The following is an 18389-nucleotide window of genomic DNA, read 5'->3' as shown; positions in this document are numbered from 1 at the left end:
TTTGATTTCGGGTCGTCACATGGATTTTCATCTGCACGTGGTGAAATAGCACACCTGCAGCGTAGAGCATGGAGCTAGTTGGCGCTGCGCTGTCTAAATAGACTCACCGTCGTCGACGCCCGTTCGCTCCCGGGCCACGAATCCACTGGCGGCTTCCCCTTCTTCATGTGTCATTCAAACGATGCATTATCATGATTAAGCCTGCCCCTCGTCCCTCCGTCCCTCTATGCTTTTGAGTCCTCATCTCGACATTCCTTCCTTCCGCCCCGGCCCGTCAGGGGGGACAGTACATAGGCAGAATCGCTCGCTCAAGATCGGGTCAGAAGCCACATGAAGAAGAGCTGAACGACGTAAGAGTAAAAGAAGAGGAACTGGGTGCGTTGGTTGCGCTTGGCGCGCGAATCGGTCTGCATCGGGCCCGACGTATTGCCAGAGTTCTCGGGGAGAAGAACGTATTTCAACGATCGCATCTGGCAATCGGCATTCATCAGTCGACACGTCTTTTTGGCATCCGAGATCGGGTGAGCGGGCGATCAACGTACCAGGAAGAGGGAGTTGGCGAGGAAGGTATAGAAGAACACAAGCCAGCCGATCCAGCCGCCGGAGCCCTTGGCTCCACTGAAGAGCTCGGAGACGGCGATGGTGACGATGATGCCGACAAATTTGTATCCGGAGTACGCAATGAGATCAAACAGCTGGGATTGGCTGGAGATGCTGAGGAGGTAGCAGCCGAGCTTCAGGGCGACAATCTCGACGATGACAGCGACCATGCCGATGGTGGCGGTGTAGCCGAGCAGCTCCGGCTGGAACTGGCCCCTCAGCCCGGCGATGAGGGTCGAGAGGAGGATGTAGGTGACCAAGGCCATGACTGTAGACAAGCAAGCATCAGCCACCTCCCGCACGTGCGCGAGCATCCATGCACCCGGTCAGAGACCGATGAGGGACCGAGCAACCGACCTGGAATGTACATGTCGGGGCTGTTGATATCCTCCCTCGGTGGTAGATACCAGCCCTCTTGGCCGTTGGCGCCGACCGTCTGCTTCCGGGACCATGGCTTGTGCCGCCAGGGGAAGAGGACGAGGAACAGCTTGTTGACGACGTAGAAGTTGGAGACGTTGAAGTAGTGTTTCAGGGCCGAGACGTTGACGAAGCGGCCAAACTACAGAGTACGGAAAGGACAACGAGGTCAGCGCAAAATCTCTTTCGACGGCAGCTTCGGGGGGGGGGGGGGGGGGCACAACGGAGGGACTTTTAGGCTACCTACATTTTGCTCGACGTATTCCTGGCCATGCTTGAAAGCTGTCTGGCCGAACTGGGCGGCAACCTGAGCGGTCGGGTCGTTCATGAACTGGCCGTATGCACCGAAGACGTTGCCGACGGAGCCGCCTTGCTGCTGATAGGGAGTCCCTCCGTAGCCCTGCTGCTGCGACGACGAGGCAGAGCCCGGCGGTGGCGGAGGCGATCGCAGCTGGGGGACTGTGGAAACATGTTGCGGCACGGGGTGGTGCAACGGGGGCGACGGCCCATGCGACGCTCGGTGCATGGCAGGACCGGTCGGCGTTTGTTTGGCTGACGAAAAGAAAGAAAAGGGTGGCAACGATGGCCGGTGGCGAGGTTGGGGTTGAGGGCAAAAAGTTGAGATGGGTGGTAGGGATTGAGGCAGACGACGAGAGGGTTTGTCTCGTCGCGCAGCCTTTGCTGGTATTAGCTTGTAGGTAGATTTGCCCGGTGTCGGGTGTGTAGTCACAGACTCGGTGCTGCTGCGCGTCATCAAAGGACAGCACACCAGTACCTAGCAATATTAGCTACTAGGTACGAATTTTGACTAGTACAGATATCGTAGTAGGTACTTGTGCTAAGTACTTATTGTAGCTACTAGGTACTGTATAAGTACTTAAGTATGTACAGTACAGAGCACAGTGGAACTAGTTCCGAACAGGGGACCTTTGCCAATCACCACGTGATCGGAATGAGCCTCGCAAGTACTTATGGCTCCAGCCCTCGACATGACTCCACATAGTATTACTTGTACAGCACATGTACAGTACATACTGGGACGGCGTATTGCAGCATGTACAGTAATTACTCCGTAAATACTTACAAGAAACACAGGATACGGAGTACTCCGTACACCATATGTTAACACAGTAAGTACACATTACACTCAGATGCACATTGACCAAGAGCATGCAAACCATTGCTGTGCATGAGTACTCTGCTTGTGATATGTGCATATATACGGAGTACAAAGAACAGAATAATAGTACTTGCAGTATTAATACTCCGTACACATGCAAGTAAAATTCCGCAGTGAAAATAAGCACTTTGTACTGTACGGCGTAAGTGAGCGGAGTACTTACGGGAGGGAAAGGGAGTGCCTTATCGTTATCTTCCCATCCCCTCCACCCCGGCAGCAACAGCGACGAGCACAGGGACTCCTTCCAGCTGGACTGCTGCTGCGAACTTGCGACCTGCGGCCTCAGTCAAGCCGTCCCAACAACACCCCCTTCTTATATCGGTCGCTTCCTCCTACCTATTTCTCGCATCTCGCAAAGCTTTGCTTTGGTGCGGTGCGTGCTCAAGCGCCGCCCCGACCAGCCAAGCCATGTTGGACTCGTTCGAAATCATCACCGCGTCGGGCGTCGTCCTCTGGTCCAGGACATATGCCCCCGTCAACCCATCCGTCATCAACAGCTTCATCTCCGACATCTTTATCGAAGAGAAACATGGCGTCTCAGCCATCGGCGACGATGCCCGGTCGGCAGCCAAGAATCCTCCGTACAAAAGCGACCAGCACATTCTGAAATGGACCCTTGTCAAGGAGCTCGGCGTCTTCTTCGTCGTAAGTTCGTCCTACCCGTCCGCCGTCCTCCGAGGGGTCGAAATAGCAGACAAGTCGGCTTAATATTCTTAAAGGCTGTCTATCGATCGCTCTTTCATCTTAGTTGGGTTGACAAGCTCGTCGACAACATCCGCACCATATTCGTCTCGCTCTACGGCGAGCAGCTCAAGAAACCACACACAACCATGGTCGAGTGTACCAAATTTGACGACTACTTTGACCAGCAACTCCAAGAACTGGACTCGTCAAAAGCCGCCAACCCTACATCACACCCGCAGCAAGACCCTTCGTCGCCCGGCTTGTCACCCGATGCTATGCCTCCAACACCCGGGCTCACCTACCGAGGCCGATCACTCAAAAGCAGCGCACAGGACGAGATATCGAATGTAGATGGCTCTACTCCTATAGCCGCTCTGGCCACATCGCGCGCCTCAACGCCGGGAAGCTTAGTCGTTGCCAAGCCTGGCCCTGTTGCCAAGATGTCGCGCCGGGCTCGTAAAGCCAAGAACGCGGCCTCTGCGCCCGTCTCTTCAAGCGATGAATCGTCAAGCAAGCCGAAGAAGGGGTCCAAGACGGCCAAGAAGGGGCGCAAATGGGACGCTGATGGCTTTGCCCACGAGGCCAGCGACGACGACGACGTCCAGCTTGACTACTCTGGCCAGCCCAACGCGACGAGTGACTCCGAGATGGAGGCAGTCGGCCGGTCGACCGCCGTTGACCCCGTCGACGCTACCACCTGGGGTTCCTTGCGCAAGGGCAAGTTTGTGCTCAGGGACCTGGGCGATGAAGTCCACAGTATGCTGGCATCTGCCGAGGCCGAGAAGGCTGCGGCTGCGCGTTCGGGCCGCGGAGGAAGCTTCATCGAGTCGGGCGTCAACGCCATCAGCGGTCTCTTCCGAAACGTCGTCGGGGGCAAGACCTTGACAAAGGACGACCTGGACAAAGCCATGAAGGGCATGGAAGAGCATTTGTTGAAGAAGAATGTGGCCCGCGAGGCCGCCGTCCGATTATGCGAGGGCGTTGGAAAGGAGCTGATCGGCGTCAGGACGGGCAACTTCGAAGGCATCAACTCCAAGATCCAGACGGCCATGGAGTCGTCCCTCACCAAAATGCTGACGCCCACGTCCTCCCTCGACCTCCTCCGCGAAATCGACTCCATCGCGGCCCCGCTTGCCACCTCTCTCCGCGCAGCCCGGCCATATGTCATCTCTATTGTCGGTGTCAATGGCGTCGGCAAGTCGACCAACCTCTCCAAAATTTGCTTTTTCCTCCTCCAGAACAAGTACAAGGTCCTCGTTGCTGCTGGCGACACCTTCCGCTCCGGCGCCGTCGAGCAGCTCGCCGTCCACGTTCGCAACCTCAAGGAGCTAACCATCCGCGAGGGCGGCCAGGTCGAGCTCTATCAGAAGGGCTACGGCAAGGACGCTGCCGCCGTGGCCAAGGATGCCGTCTCCTATGCCGCCCAGGAAGGCTACGACGTCGTTCTCATCGACACGGCCGGTCGTCGCCACAACGACCAACGGCTCATGTCCTCACTCGAGAAGTTTGCCAAGTTTGCCCAACCTGACAAGATCCTCATGGTCGGCGAAGTACGCGACACCTCGTTCCCCTTGTGGCCCCATATCCTTCGTTTTGTGACCTTGCGAACGTGCTAACGGACCTCCGTCTTCAGGCCCTCGTCGGCACCGACTCTGTCGCCCAGGCACGCAACTTCAACGCTGCCTTTGGCGCCCACCGCTCCCTCGACGGTTTTATCATCTCCAAATGCGATACCGTCGGTGACATGGTCGGCACGCTTGTCAGCCTCGTCCACGCCACCAACGTTCCCGTCCTGTTCGTCGGTGTCGGCCAGCACTATTCCGACCTGCGCAACTTTTCCGTCAAGTGGGCCGTGGAGAAGCTGCTGAGCAGCACCTGAAGTCGACAACGTTGCCTGTCGCAATTGATCTTTCTTGGTCGAACTCAGGTCGAGTTATCCTACGTTATGTCGGCGAAGACCACGTGCTCTAGTCGAATTATCCTACGTTATGTCGGCAAAGACCATGTGCTCTGGTCGAGTTATCCTACGTTATGTCGGCAAAGACCATGTGTAGTTGTACAAATTTATGCACACCCCGCTTGGAAGTGGTCATGACACAATCAAAGCTGGGCACTTCGCAAATCGACGCAGCCAGCCATGCTTCGTACACATGCCGCATCACATCCGCATGCCGCACTGGGGTGTTTCAAAATTGGGTAATTACTATATATGTGCATCCATTCTTCGGAGACGTGTCTCAATCTGCAGTCAGTCGGCCAGACGAGCAGTCTAATCCACCCACCGGTCTCCCCGCTATGCATCCGTCTCACAGGCAAAAGGAATAGAAGGGGTTGGAGAAAGCCGAAGAAAAAGATGGAAATCATGCCCGTTCGATGTTAAGTGCAAGTGTTCAATCTGAGGCACAACTGGTGTGTATAAGCTATATGTTGGGGCCGTAACGCCGCGGTCTAGAATCGAAGGCGATGAAAGAAGTGCAACCAATCCAAGGGGGTATCTTTGTAGGTAGAGTCGGCGAAAAGGAATTTCGCGGCTTGGTGGGATGAAGAAACAAGATGACGGGACAGTAAAGCGAAGCGAAGCTGCAGATACTAGTCGTACCGGCAAGCTTTTGTGTTGTTCTCTCAGAAACAAAGCATAGACAAATGAAAGGGCTCTTGAGACGAGTCGGCATCCATGATGATGGAGAGCCTGTCGATTAGCGCAAGGCCGTCATAGACCGGCCTCAATCGTCTTCGAAGAAGTCGTGATCATCAAAGTCGCCCGGTTGAGCGTCGGAGTCGTAGCCACTTTTGCGTGCCATAGGCGGCGTCTGGGGCTGCTCCCGTCGTTCTTGGAAAGACATTTCCTGGGCAGCAGGCATCTGGTCTGAGCGGAAAGAGGCCATCGACCCACCCCGGACATGGCGTGGGACACCGCCCTGGGACGTGTAACGGCGGCCGGTGCTAGAAAACGCTGTCGGCTGAGGCCTGCCGCCCTCCATGAGGGATGCCTGACGCGGGCCGGAGGCTGGTGGTGTGAGGAGCCCCCCAAGAAGACTCTGAGAGCTCGGTCCGCCCCTGCTCTTAGACGGCGTTCTGTTAGTCCCAGTAGGCGAGTTTAAGGCAGCCGAGAGGCTACGGAACGCTGGCTGGTTCGACTTGCGCCAATTACCCCATGCAGCTGCGATAGGGCCAACAGCTTGGGCAACCCGAGGCGTCGCAGCCTGGATGCTCTGGGCAAGGTTGGGCAGAGAGATGGAGGAGCCGCCGTTCGCGGCCCTCTCGCGCTCCTGCTGTTCCATTTGGAGATTTGCCTTAAGCCGGATTGCTGCATCTCTGACTGCCTCGCGCTCGACACCGTCGTTGTCGCCGGAAAGAGCGGTTATGATATCCTGAAGGTCAGCATGTCTCACGGCAAGCAGCTCGCGAAGCCAATTGATCTCATCATCGCGCTTAGATATTTTCGACACCGCGTCGGGGTCAGACTCGGCAACAGTTTGCTCAAGCGATTCGATTCGTTGCTCGCGAGCTTGAAGTTGCTCCTGAAGGACCATAATGGACTCTCGGAGAGCCTGCGGCGAGATCTTCTCGGGCAAAGCGGGCTCATTCATGGCCGGCTGAGTGGTCTGCACAGCCTCGCGGGCTTGGCCCGGCTCAACACTGGCAGACTTGGCTGCTTGCGCCGCCGCCGAAGCTGCCTCCCTGGCGATCTCAAGCTTGTCTTCTAGGTGAACGACGCGATCCTGAAGATGTTCAATCTTGGAAGAGGACAGGCTTAGGCGCTCCAGGAGCTGTTGCTCAGTCCGCTGTGCATCTTCGGCAGCATTGCTGACTTGGCGCTCGAAGCGAGCCTGTGCATCTTCCATCTTGTTGTCGTACTTGCGTTTCAGCTCATCGATTGCGGTCGTCTTGGTTGTCTGAGCTTCTTCGAGAAGCATTTCGTTCTGTGCCTTGGCAGTGTCTGCATCTAGTTTGACGTTATCCAGCTCGGCTCGCAGCTTGGCGTTTTGCTCCTCGAGCTCCTCCCGAATGACATTGACCTGATTGTTGGCGGTGTCAATCTCCATCTGCAGAGCCACGCTGGTCCGCCTAACTTCGCTGGCGCCAGACTCTCTAGCTTCTTCAAACTCGAGCCGGTAACGAGAGGCCGCCTGCTGCAGCTTGTGGTTCTCGGTGTTCAGTTCGACCAACAGGCCCTCCAGGCGCTTGCACTCCTTGACGGCTCGCATGCCTGATATTTCGTTATTTTGGAGACGATCCATCTCCAATTCCAGGCGCTCGCGGGTCTTCGCTTCAGCCTGCAACCTGGCGTCGAGGACCTCTTGTCTAGCAAACATGGTCTGGTCTTTCTTCACGCGACGAGCGTTCTCCTCCGCAACCTGATGAGCAGCCTTGCCCATGTCTTCCTGGAGAGACATGAATTTAGAGCGCCATGACTCGCGCAAGCGCTCGTTCTCTTCGAGTTGCGTAGTCAGCGCGATGAGCGACTTCTGCAGACGCGTATTCTCCTCCGATACTTGAGCCAGCTCACCGGCAGTGCGACGGGCGGCTTCGTCTGCTTTCTCGGCCTCGGATCGCCAGTGGTTGTTGTCTTGGCGGACGTTGAGCAGGTCGACTTCCAGAGAACTGAGCTTTTTGGTCATTTCCGACTGTGATTGAGTTGAGTTGGTCTGAGTAGCCTCGAGAAGGGCCATGCGCATGGCAGATTTGCCGCTTGACTGCTCGAGAGACCGAATTCTCTCATCCCTCTCATCAACAACTCCCTTTAGGCGATCTTCTTCCTCGGACGAAATCTTCAGCAGACGCTGAACCTCGGCGAGCCTATCTTCCGCATCACGTTTATTCTTGATTTCCTCCTCGCATATCGCTTCCTGTCGTCTCAAACGCTCCTCCAAATCTAACACACGCTGATCGAAAACGCTTCGGTTGATAATTTCCGCCTCAACGCGAGATTCGGCAGCTTGGAGTTTGCGATGAAGCTCGGCCGCGGCATCTTCAGCTGCTCTGCGCTCGGTCGCTTCCTTCTCGATTTTGAGCTGTTCCTGGTGCAACCGTTGCTCGAAACTACCAACCGTCGTTGGCAGCTCATCTACCTTGCTCTGGAGTTGCTCATCGGCCACCGAGGCGGGCATGTCCCGGCTTGTAACCCCTGAACTGGACACTTTAGCTTGCCCTTCAGCAATTGTGCCAAGGGAAGCGGTCAAATGCTCCTTGATGTCCTCCAGCGCTCTCAGGACGGAATCTTCATTGTGCAGCGATTCCCTGCCAGTGGCAGAGGCAGCCATGCCCTGCGATGCAAGGGCGTCCATGACGGCAAGGCGAATATGATCCATTCGGCGATCCTTACGCGGGCTGACAGAGCGGCGAGTCATCGGCTCTTCGTCCTCGTCATCGGCGTCGCTCTCCTGTATCTCACCTGAGATGCTGCGCACGTCGCGGAGTGAGGGAGTGCGACGAGACTTGGAGGCCATGGTCACTTGAATGGAAGCCAATTTCTTCTCCATTGGATCCAGTTTGGAGGCGAGCAAGCTGCTCAAGGCCTCGTAAATGCGACTGTCAAAGGAATGAGAGTTGCTCTCAAGCTTCACATGCTCGCCATGGGGGTAAGGAGCTTCCCAATTGTTAGACGCGATGTCAATATCTGCTCCGGTGAGTTCGTTGGCCGGGTGGGGTGAGCAAGGGCTGATGGATGGGATGATGAACGAACCCCCTAATTCGGTATCGACAACCGGTGCAGCATTAGACGGAGATGCGAGTTGACGAGGCGTGTGATTATTTCCATCCCTGACGAGCTGGTCTACAGGGGATTGCTGGCCGTGGCTGGGGGAATCGCCGTCGACAGTAGACCGGAGTTGCCAAGGGGAATTCGTTGCTTTAGACTTATTCACTCCCATCGAAGGGTCATTCTCGAGATGTTGCATGACTGCATCGATCTCCTCAAAAGTTGGTTCACGAGCATTAGAAATGTCAATAGGTTGTCCAACAGGAGCCTGCATGGCCTGCCAGCCGGGGGCTTCCTCAACGGTCCTTATAATTTCTGTTTCTTCCGAGGACGCTGGCGATGGGTCCCTAGCGAAGCGGGAACCCGCCAACCCCCCGAGTTTTGGCGATGGCGAAGTAATGTGTGACGCTTCCAGGCCGTTTCGAGTAATTTTATCTTCGCTGCCTTCAGAATCGGCTGTCGCTGAAGCCCCAGTGATGACAGGCTCGACAACTTCATACTGAACTTGATCATCCTCATATTTGGCGCTGGTGGGCTGAAACGACGCAGCCGTAGCAGACAGAGCTGAGCTCTGGCGCAACCTGAAGGTATCATCGCCAAAAATCCGAGACTCGCTGAAATTCTGGGCCTCGCGCTTGCTGTCAAATTCAAAGGGCGACCATGTGTTGGCATTCTCGGCTGGTGACGATTCAGATGGAGTGAAAGGTGTGGCCTGTGAGCTCATCTGATCCAAGGCCACCATAGACGAAATCGAAGTATCAACTCGGGGAGACCTTTCTGCGTCGCGACGATCGTCATTCGCGTCCTCGGCAGGCTCATCTTCAGAGACGTCAGTACCAGGTCGATCGGCAAAGAGGGGCACATCATCGCCGTTAAGAGCCTCGCTTTTGGTCCGCTTGACTCGAGAATCGTTAACTGGACGGCCGTCTGGACCCTCGGAGAAGCCATCGATTGGGGTGGAAAACAGAACTGATTTCGCAGACGATTTACTGGATGGTCTAACAATCGGAATAGCCTTGGACGATTTGGCAGGCTTAGCAACGTCGTTGGACTGGAAGTTGATACTCCCAAAGATGGAGTTTCGCTTGTCGATGCCATCATCTCCCGTCCCAGCCGAACTGGCGGCAGATCCAAAGCGAGATTGGAAGGGCGTGAAGGAAGGGGCATCCGGTCGAAACTTTGGACCAGACATGGAGAAGTTGAAGTCGCTCTGGCTTGGGGCAAAGGACGGGGCCGTCGCATGAAATTTGGATGAGCTGCTGGCTTGTGATGCAAGAGATTGGACTGAGGGCGAGCCCGCCACGTGCCCTGCCTGAAAGGCGGCAGGTTGAAAGTTGCCCGAGAAGTTGAACTGGCCAGGAGTGAAAGAGGTTGCGGGATTGAACTTGAACTCGGGCGCTTGGACATTCAGCTTCGATAAGGATGGCTTGCTGGCATGGCTTGTTCGCCGAGAGCTTGTCGGCGGCTCTGCCTCTTGCCAAGGGTTGTCCGTGGACGAGAAGGCCCGCTGGTGCTCCGGGGCGGCGGTAAAGCCAAATGTCGTGATCGGGGTTCCAAAATTGCTCAGGTTTGTTTCCATTTCTTGGGACTGGTCAATCTCAAAGCTCTCAGAAATGCTTATCAAATCACCAGGCCGAACAACGTCACTCCGAGCTGGTTCGGCTTGCGTTTCACCGTGATCTCGGAAGAAGTTCTGCGACAGCGAGTGGCCTCGGCTATGGGGTCGTGGATGGTGCAAAACGAGGGGCTCATCAACAGGCTCGTGGGCAGACGACTTGGTCACATCCAGGTCAGCAGATGCACCGCGAGAATGCGGTGAAGCCGGAGCGTCGGCGCCAGCAGCCGGGTCCTCGGTCGTGTGGGGGCTGTAGTCCTCGTGTTCAAGTTGATGGCGGAGCTGCTCTTCCAAGTGATACTCGGCATCATCAATCTCCGCCTGGAGACTATCCGAGTTAGGCTGGGCGAGCACTGGCCTCTCAGGCGAGCTCTTCTCAAACATCTCGATATCCTCATGCACTTCAGGCAGGCGTGGCGAGGCCATGGCACCCACCGGATGTTGTCCCAGCAGCTCCGGCGAGTATTGCAACGACTGACGCCTTTGGGGGAAGTTGAAGGCAGGGCTCCCAGCTTGTAGCAGGCCATCGAGTCCATAGGGCGACTGGGGCGAGAGGATGCCATCGAGATTGCTCAGGGAAGTTGGCTCATGCCGGCTTAAACCATGCAGTATACCGGCTTGAGTAGGCCACCCCGGAGGCGACTGCGCTGGTCGGTGGAAGGCAGAGCCGGCCGGTGGCAGTGAGACGGACTGGCGAGAGTTGAACTGGCCAGGTCCAGTAGCAAATGGCACCGGGGAGGCGCCAGAGGAAAGGCCAGGGCTCGGAGAAATCGGAACAAGCTGCCCGGGGAATGGATACCCGGAGATGGCGGGGTTGCTGGAGGCGGACGAGGCCGGGACTGGGGGCGAGAATGGTAGGGGAGGATATTGGGCCGATGGCTGCCGCGATGGGTTCGTCAAAAGGGGAGAAATTGATGGCTCTTCTGGCTCTTCTTCGGCGGAAAAGACACCCAAGGCACGCAGCTTGGTCTCTTGGAGCTCATCAACATAGTTTTTCCATGCTATCAAATTGCGTCTGTCAGTGTGTGGGTGCCGTAGATACGAAGCACCAAACTCACCATTCAGGTCCGGTAGCATGACCGGGTACTTGCCGGTGGCCCGCTCTTGGATGACATCTTCGTGTGCGGGCCATCCTGAACGACTTTGAGAATCGTCGGTGTCTGGGGGCTGGAAGCCGTCGACTGCGAGATCAAAGCCGTCGACACCGTAGCCCAGCTCCTTCCACGATTCAAACATTTTCCTTATCTCGTCGGATCGCAGAGGCATAGGGCTCTTCCCTGGCTGTCCACGTTGGTCGTCCCGGGGGAGCATGATGACGATGTGTTTGCCCTTCCACGGCAGCTTTTTCCTCGTTCGAGCAGGTGCGGCGGGCTCCTCGGGCAATGGCCTCTGCACGGCCTTGACTGGCGTTGCGGGTCCTTTGTTCATGACCTCTGTCGTGGGCTGGGTCGACGACTCGGGTTCTGGGATGGAATCTTGCTTTCCAATTCCCTGAGACGAGTCGGAGGGGAAATCCCACGCAGGCACCGGCGTGGACTCTTCCATGGTGACCAGGTCGATCATCTCGCCCGGTTTCAAGCTGAAGGAGTCCCCAGGCTTCAACGTCTCGACGCTGGATGGCGCACGCGGGTAGCGCGGCGGTCTTGCGGGCTGCGAGTTGGCCTTGCGAGCTGCCTTGGGGGTGCGGGCGTCGCTATCGTTCAGCCAAGCAGGCTCGGAGCCACTCAACGAAGAGTGTTCGGAGTCGCTTCCCTCGCTGAACCAGTGCTTTGGTTCCGCGTTGGCAATTCCGGTTGTGTGGGTACGAATCCAGTCCTCGGTCAAGCGACTATTTTGTCGCCGAACTCGGTTGGCGAGCACGGCGGCAGCAGCACTGATCGAGGTCTGCGGCTCGGTGTCGGACGGGTCAGAGGCGACTTGCTGTCGCAGGAAGGGAGTATCGATTGTCAGGTGATGGATTGGTGAGTCGTCGGAAGGTTCGCTGCTGAGGCTCAGACGGCGGAGATTGTGATCGGTCCGCGGGTACGGGGAGCCCCAGCTGGCCGTGCCGAACTCGCCTGCGTCGACAGGGGGGGTCCTCAGTATTTCGGCAACTCGGCCAGGCAACCGCGGTGCGGGCAGCGGCGGAAGGGAGGGGGATGACTCGATGTCGTCGTCAAGGTCGGCCGTGGATGCCGTCGACAAGGCGGGCGACGTTTGTGACGGCTCTCGTTCCAGTGAGGAACTACCGCCGTCCTGTGCGTACGCACGAGGACCAGGGGCCGCCAACGAACTTTGCGGCGACGTTTTTGCGAGAGTCTGCAGTGCAGGGACGCGTACGGGTCAGTCATTGTCAACTCGGTTCACGTTCGTTCGCGAACGGGCCGCTCTCCCTCCCGCCTCGGACGGACAGGTGCAGACTGAGATGGATAGATGAACTTACCAAGCGAGATCAGCGCAGACGATGGTCCTGTCGCCTGCCGCTGAGTCTCTGCCGTCGCGAATCGAGTCGAGCCGGGTCCAACTCGATGCGTGGTCGAGTCCAAGACCTGTAACTCAGGCCGTTGGATGTAGGTACGTGACGCGTTTCCCAGCGTTTCCTTGTACATGTACAAGGACAAGCGATACTGGCGAGTAGGTGACGCAAGGGATAGGGTCGGCCAGGGCCTGTCGGCGAAATTCCAGCAGCACTCGCGCCGGTCGAGGGACGGTGCTTTTGGTATTCCCTCCACGGAGGGGGGAGGGGGGGGGGGCAAATCTAGAAGGAGACCGGCGACGGCATCAGAAAAGAAGAAACAGCACAGGATGAGGAGAAGGATGAGTCAAAGCGGTCGCACTCATCGGACCGCGATATGGTGACGGCTGGCGAGTGAGATGCGGAAGGGGAAGGCAGCGAGACGAGGGTGGTGGAATGAATGGTCGACGCGGGTCAGAGTCAGGACTCAGGAGGCTAGGACGAATGTCGTGTGGGTGCTAGACTAATGAACTTTTGGGGCAACATTTAGTTGGGTGAGGAGGAAGCAAGTACCTACAGTACATGACAGTACGGAGTAGGTGTAGCTGTAATGCTGGACATGGACAGTACAGTAGTTGTGCGGCAAGTACATGTACAGCGTACACTGCGCCTACGTAGTGGCAAGTACATGTACACCTACACATGCACGGGCAAGTTAAACACGTGTACCGGTGCTTGTGCTTGCTGTAAATTAGTTGTACAAGTGCATGCTTCCCTGCCCAATCCAAGCCTGTCCAGGTCGATAGGGTTTCCAGCAGGAACGGCAACGAACGTTTACGTGCACTAACGCTTGTCCCGCCAATGGTTTCATTGGACTATGGGAGCAGGTTTTTCTTTCGATATGGGGAAGCGCTATTACAAGGGACGCCGGCTCACACAAGTGCATGCATGCAAGTTAATTTACACTTGCTGTACGGAGTACATAGGCAGAACTTGTAATCTCGCGTCAGGGTGTTTGATGCAGTCGGTGGTAGGTGGAGGGAGGGTACCTGTATTACTGCACCTGTACAGTAAAAGTACATCCGACGTTCCCCCGCGCTCGACGCGCCGCGAACGTGGTTCTACTTGGGTGCATTGTACTGTACTGTAAGTACTCCGTACTAGCAAGTACATGTACAAGTATTCCGTACGGCCCATTACATATTACAGTACGGAGTACGGAGTACTGTAAGTAAGAACATTTCGGAGCGTAGTTGTACAAGTACTTGTACGCACACATTCAACCAAGTATCTAAGTATGTACTCCCTACTCCGTACAGTACGGAGTAATACAGCACCTCTCCATCCGAACGACGCCGTCATGCCATCCGAGGGGGCGCACGTGCAAATACGAAGTACGGAGTACGGAATAATTACAGTATGTTAGGCACCTAGTAGTCAGCACGACCAAGGAACGAAGTATCAGTACAACCATGATGCACGATTCATTGGACATGTACACGTGGTACTCCGTACCTGGAACTAAGTACTAGGAACTAGGTATCTCCGGAAGGCTGCATCGCAACCTCAGCGGTCACTGTCCTGTATTGTACTTGGGTACGAGGTGTGCAATCTCTCCGCGTAGCTCGGGAGGTTTCCCTGTCCTCCATTCAGTAGGATGGCATTGTCTTTCTGCATGCGGCCATCCCCAGCCATCATGTTCGTGGTTGGCTGGCTTCACCATGGTATGACTCCTTTGCAAGTAATTCTGTACATGTACAACTACAGCTGTTCTGTACTAGGTAGGTACTTACATACAGTACAGGTAAGAATCAAATCAGTTAGCACGGGGTATTACCTAGTACGCACCTAGTAGCAGGTAAGTAAACGTTGGGGACTATTAAACCGTGTACGGAGTACGGAGTACGGGGGACTGTACGGTACTAGTCCTAGGATGAACTTGCCAAGATGGTTAGCACGTAATTACAGTACCTCCCTCCATACTGTACAGTACTTGCATGTTTTGTACCTGCCAGCATTGTCATGGAGCTGTACGGCGCAATACTCGTAACACTTATTACTCAGTTCTCCGTAATGATAATTATTATTACTCTGTTCTCCGTACGGAGTACATGACGAGGAACATGTACAGTAAAGTACTCCGTAAGTACGTGCAAGTACAACTACTCCGTACGGAGAACAAAGTACTTCAACAAGTCCATACAAGCTATTACATAATACAACGTAATTACTGCTAGTACACTGCATTGAGCGCTGCGGAATGCCTGCCTGGCATCACACCACCATTAGTACTTGCAACAGCAGGCACTTGACATCTACATGAGCAAGTCGCTGGCACAAGGGTATGGTTGTGAGCATCTTCGCCAATCTTGACCCAGAAGTGCGAGCCGAAAATGCTGAGGAAGCACTTCGTGCACCCTCCCAGGCCCCGACAAATCATTTCGCATCGTGGGGATGGAGGTGCGCGAGGCGTCAGCCGCATTTGAACATGACAGGCGCCTGCAAAGCCCAAGCCAGTTTCTCGGGACGAAGCAGAAACAATTGAGTTTGAGGAGGCGTCAGCTCGAAAACACAATGCCACGTCCTGCTACCTGCAAGCATGACAACAGCATACATCGAGAAGCATGCTTGTCCGGAGTAGGTGTCGCAGATGATAGCCTGTGGTTGAGGAGAAAGCAACGAAGCCCTGCCCGCGAATGTTTCTATGCTGGACCGGCCAGTGGCAAAAGCACGACTTCCCCAGCCACACAAACGGCTGATGCATTCCAGCAGAAGAGGCGCGTCGGCATTGTCTCATTCTGCCACGGTCCGCCCCATTCAAGGGAATCGACGCATGCTATTCCGTACTGTTGAGTCGTTATCGGCGCAAGGATTGCTCGAGACTACTCATATCGTGCGTGAGGTAACGAATTAAATATATTCAAGATATAAATCATTACCTCACGCACGAAGGCATGCATGGCCGCGGGGTTGCGAAAACCTAGGATGACATCACGACTGACCAGAGAAGATGTGAATAAAGATTGAAGTATTACGTACTCCGTAGTGTACCTATGCATGTTCTATTCTAAATGCAGTAGTGTGCAACAATGGCTCGCTATGAATGCTGCAAGGGAATGTCCGCGCCCCTTCAGGCTGCCTTCTCCACCGGGGGACCGTGTCGACCGTTGGACACGCCGCCGCCCTTTTTTATTTCAGTCTCGGACAGAGCAATCAGCGCAATGCCGCTGGCAATGAAAATGCAACAAACAAAAGTCAAAAGAGCAATCAGACAACAAATGTATCGTGGGCATCGTGGACAGGTGGAGGTGGTCGGATCCGTTTTGTCACATGGCGTGGGGGGCACGGGACACGTGGGCATCGTCGCTCTCTTTCCATCGTTCCACATTCCCACGCTTCGTCTCAAAAGTTGGAAGATGCATTGACCTGCGTCGTCGGCTGGTGGTAGTTTTCCAACGTGGACTGGAAGGGAGTCTGGTGAGGTCCGGCAGAGCTTGCACGGCCCGGCTTCTCCATGCTCACGATGTTGAAGTCCATCAGGCCGTCGTTCTCGTCCAACTGCTTCTTGCGCCCCCAGATTCTCCAGGCGACAAGGGCCAGAACACCGAGGACGACGGCGCCGCCGACGCCGACGACGACGCCGATGACGGTGTTGCGCGTCTTGGTCGACATGCCCGACGACTCGGCCGAGTCGCTCGCGTTGAGCCCGGGCGTCGACGTCGTCAGCTTTTGGGTCGTCTCCACCGTCTGGGAGCCATCATTGTTGGTCTTGGTGACGACAAAGGTCGAGGTCGAGACAACGGGCGTCGGCGTCGGGCTCGCCGCGTTTTCATCGTCGGCCTTGGTCGAGGTGGCGGCAGGACTGGCATCGGACGAGGTCTTCTGGCTCCGGTTCGCGGCGTCGGGGCTTGTGGTCGGCGAAGCAGTGGGCGTGGGCAGCGACGTGTTTTCGGCGGGGGCATCGGAGCTGGTTGCGTCGGCTCGCCGCCTGCTGGATGTCGGTGCGGCCGCGGCCGCGGACGAGGACGGCTTGTTGACGGGACTCGACAAGGTAGAGGTCAACGTCTTGATGGAAGGGGTCACGTTGACGACCGGAGACGAGCCGGTGGACTGGTCCGTGTCGGACGAATCGGAAACACCGGCTCGCTGTCGCCGAACGAGAGACCTCGGACGGAGATGGGCCAGGTCTTCGAGCCATGCCGCTTGGGCGACGACGAGAAGCGACAGGGCCAAGATGGAAAGTTGCAGGAGCCGTGATGAATACATGGTTGGTTGCAATCGTCTTGCGGTAGTTGGGGAAAGCAAAACGTCGAGAGAGTGGCGAGCAAGTCGACAGCAGGAGAATCGGCCCGTGAGGGATAGCGACCGTCGTCACGAGCACGGACGAGTTCCGGTCCGCACAAGCTATCGAGAGGTTGGTTTGCGTCTTGCGGTCCGGATGGAGACGGTGGTGGGTGGCCAAGAGGTTGTCCCGACACCAACACCCGTCGAGGCACGAGGACGAACGAAGCGTAAGCGACTGGCGTGATTTTTTCCCGCCTTTTCGCACAAGGCCGCGATGGGTGGGTGACGAGTAAGAAAATGCAGACAGGTCCGAGGTGCCGGAAAGTATGAAGCAATGTTCCAGGGAAGTCTGGAAGAACTGGATTGAATTTAGCGAGGGGTGGAAGAGGAGAAGCGAGAGTGTTGTTCGAGGGAAGAAGAGGAAAGGAAAGGAAAGGAGAGAAGAGAAACGGAGAGGAGCCGGGCGGCAGAAGCAGGCATGGGCAGGCAAATGAATGGATGAATTATTTGGAAGGGCAAGGGGAGGGCAGGCGAGTGGAGGACGAGGAGGGAGTCGGAGCAGCGCAGCGGTCCAACGACGACTCTCGATACGAGAACAAAGCGAGACGTTTTGTGGGGAACGGTAGGCAGGGGTCGGTGAGAGGTGGGTGCCCCGTGGACCACCCGCCAAAGCTCCGACGTCTCCCCTATCAGCGCTTAGCTGGACGAAACAAGTACAGCAGTTACATGTGTACATGTAGTTGCAGGGAGAAGTACTGCAAGTACAGTACTCCTCACACCTGCGTAACTGTACATGTAGGGTACAAGTAAGCAATACATGAGCATACTTACATTAGTGCATGCACAATGTACGGAGTATACAAGAATGTCTCGTATTACAAACTCGCCGCCTGCAGGTACTCCGTGCTTGTGCTGTAATAATTGCAACTGCATGGTACATGACAGCACTCCGTTCAAGTACAGGTATTTAGACTTGCACCTCGCGGTGATGCTGACTCTTCCGTCCTACCTTGGCAAGTACAGTGTACCAATTACCGCGACATGTCAGCAGTTGCCGTGGCATCGCGGACGTGATGTTAAGTACTCCGTACTTGCAAGTACTTACTCGCTCGTCGCCAAGGACGGTCTGATGAGCCGGAACCGCAACAGCAAAAGCGACGGCGAAAGGGTCTGGCTGGCCCAAGGCAGCGAAGGAGGAGCGGTACCTAGGTAAGACCGGGCACTCGTTTGCTGACACAGGGCAACACGTCACGTCACGTTGAACAAGCAGGGCGGTTGGCCAATCAAGCCCCACGCGATGAAACGACGGTGAGGGCAGCGAAGGCACGCATCTCGGCCAAGCATGAAACACTTGCCTTCGAGTTGGTGCCAGTGATGGCGGCAAGCAGCGACGGATCCTTTGGCGAAACGAAAGCGGTGAATCCCGCGCCTGCGCAGAGCGAGCAGACGGCAGTTGATTGGATGGATGTAGTGT

At 56.0% G+C, this 18389-nt stretch overlaps 4 protein-coding genes across 4 annotated transcripts; 1 reads left to right on the top strand and 3 right to left on the bottom strand.

Moving 5' to 3' along the window:
• Positions 1–308: 308 nt before the first annotated feature.
• DCS_02172 (uncharacterized protein) lies at positions 309–1543 on the bottom strand (the record flags this gene model as incomplete). Its single annotated transcript, XM_040799501.1, has 4 exons — positions 309–470; positions 543–868; positions 958–1159; positions 1265–1543. 4 exons carry the CDS (start codon positions 1541–1543, stop codon positions 309–311), a joined length of 969 nt encoding a protein of 322 aa, XP_040660384.1.
• A 1062-nt stretch (positions 1544–2605) lies between these two features.
• On the top strand, positions 2606–4760 carry DCS_02171 (signal sequence receptor alpha subunit; the record flags this gene model as incomplete). The annotated part of the gene is made up of 3 exons (XM_040799500.1): positions 2606–2842; positions 2917–4431; positions 4515–4760. The coding sequence occupies 3 exons, from the start codon at positions 2606–2608 to the stop codon at positions 4758–4760; spliced, it is 1998 nt and encodes a 665-aa protein (XP_040660383.1).
• An 844-nt stretch (positions 4761–5604) lies between these two features.
• On the bottom strand, positions 5605–12785 carry DCS_02170 (myosin class II heavy chain; the record flags this gene model as incomplete). The annotated part of the gene is made up of 2 exons (XM_040799499.1): positions 5605–12495; positions 12588–12785. 2 exons carry the CDS (start codon positions 12783–12785, stop codon positions 5605–5607), a joined length of 7089 nt encoding a protein of 2362 aa, XP_040660382.1.
• A 3248-nt stretch (positions 12786–16033) lies between these two features.
• On the bottom strand, positions 16034–16897 carry DCS_02169 (uncharacterized protein; the record flags this gene model as incomplete). Its single annotated transcript, XM_040799498.1, has 1 exon — positions 16034–16897. One exon carries the CDS (start codon positions 16895–16897, stop codon positions 16034–16036), a length of 864 nt encoding a protein of 287 aa, XP_040660381.1.
• Between the last annotated feature and the right edge of the window lie 1492 nt (positions 16898–18389).

This window comes from Drechmeria coniospora, chromosome 01, assembly GCF_001625195.1.
Source record: "Drechmeria coniospora strain ARSEF 6962 chromosome 01, whole genome shotgun sequence".
NCBI lineage: Eukaryota > Fungi > Ascomycota > Sordariomycetes > Hypocreales > Ophiocordycipitaceae > Drechmeria > Drechmeria coniospora.
The sequence above is the reverse complement of the archived record's forward strand: the minus strand, read 5'-3'. Positions and strand labels throughout refer to the sequence as shown.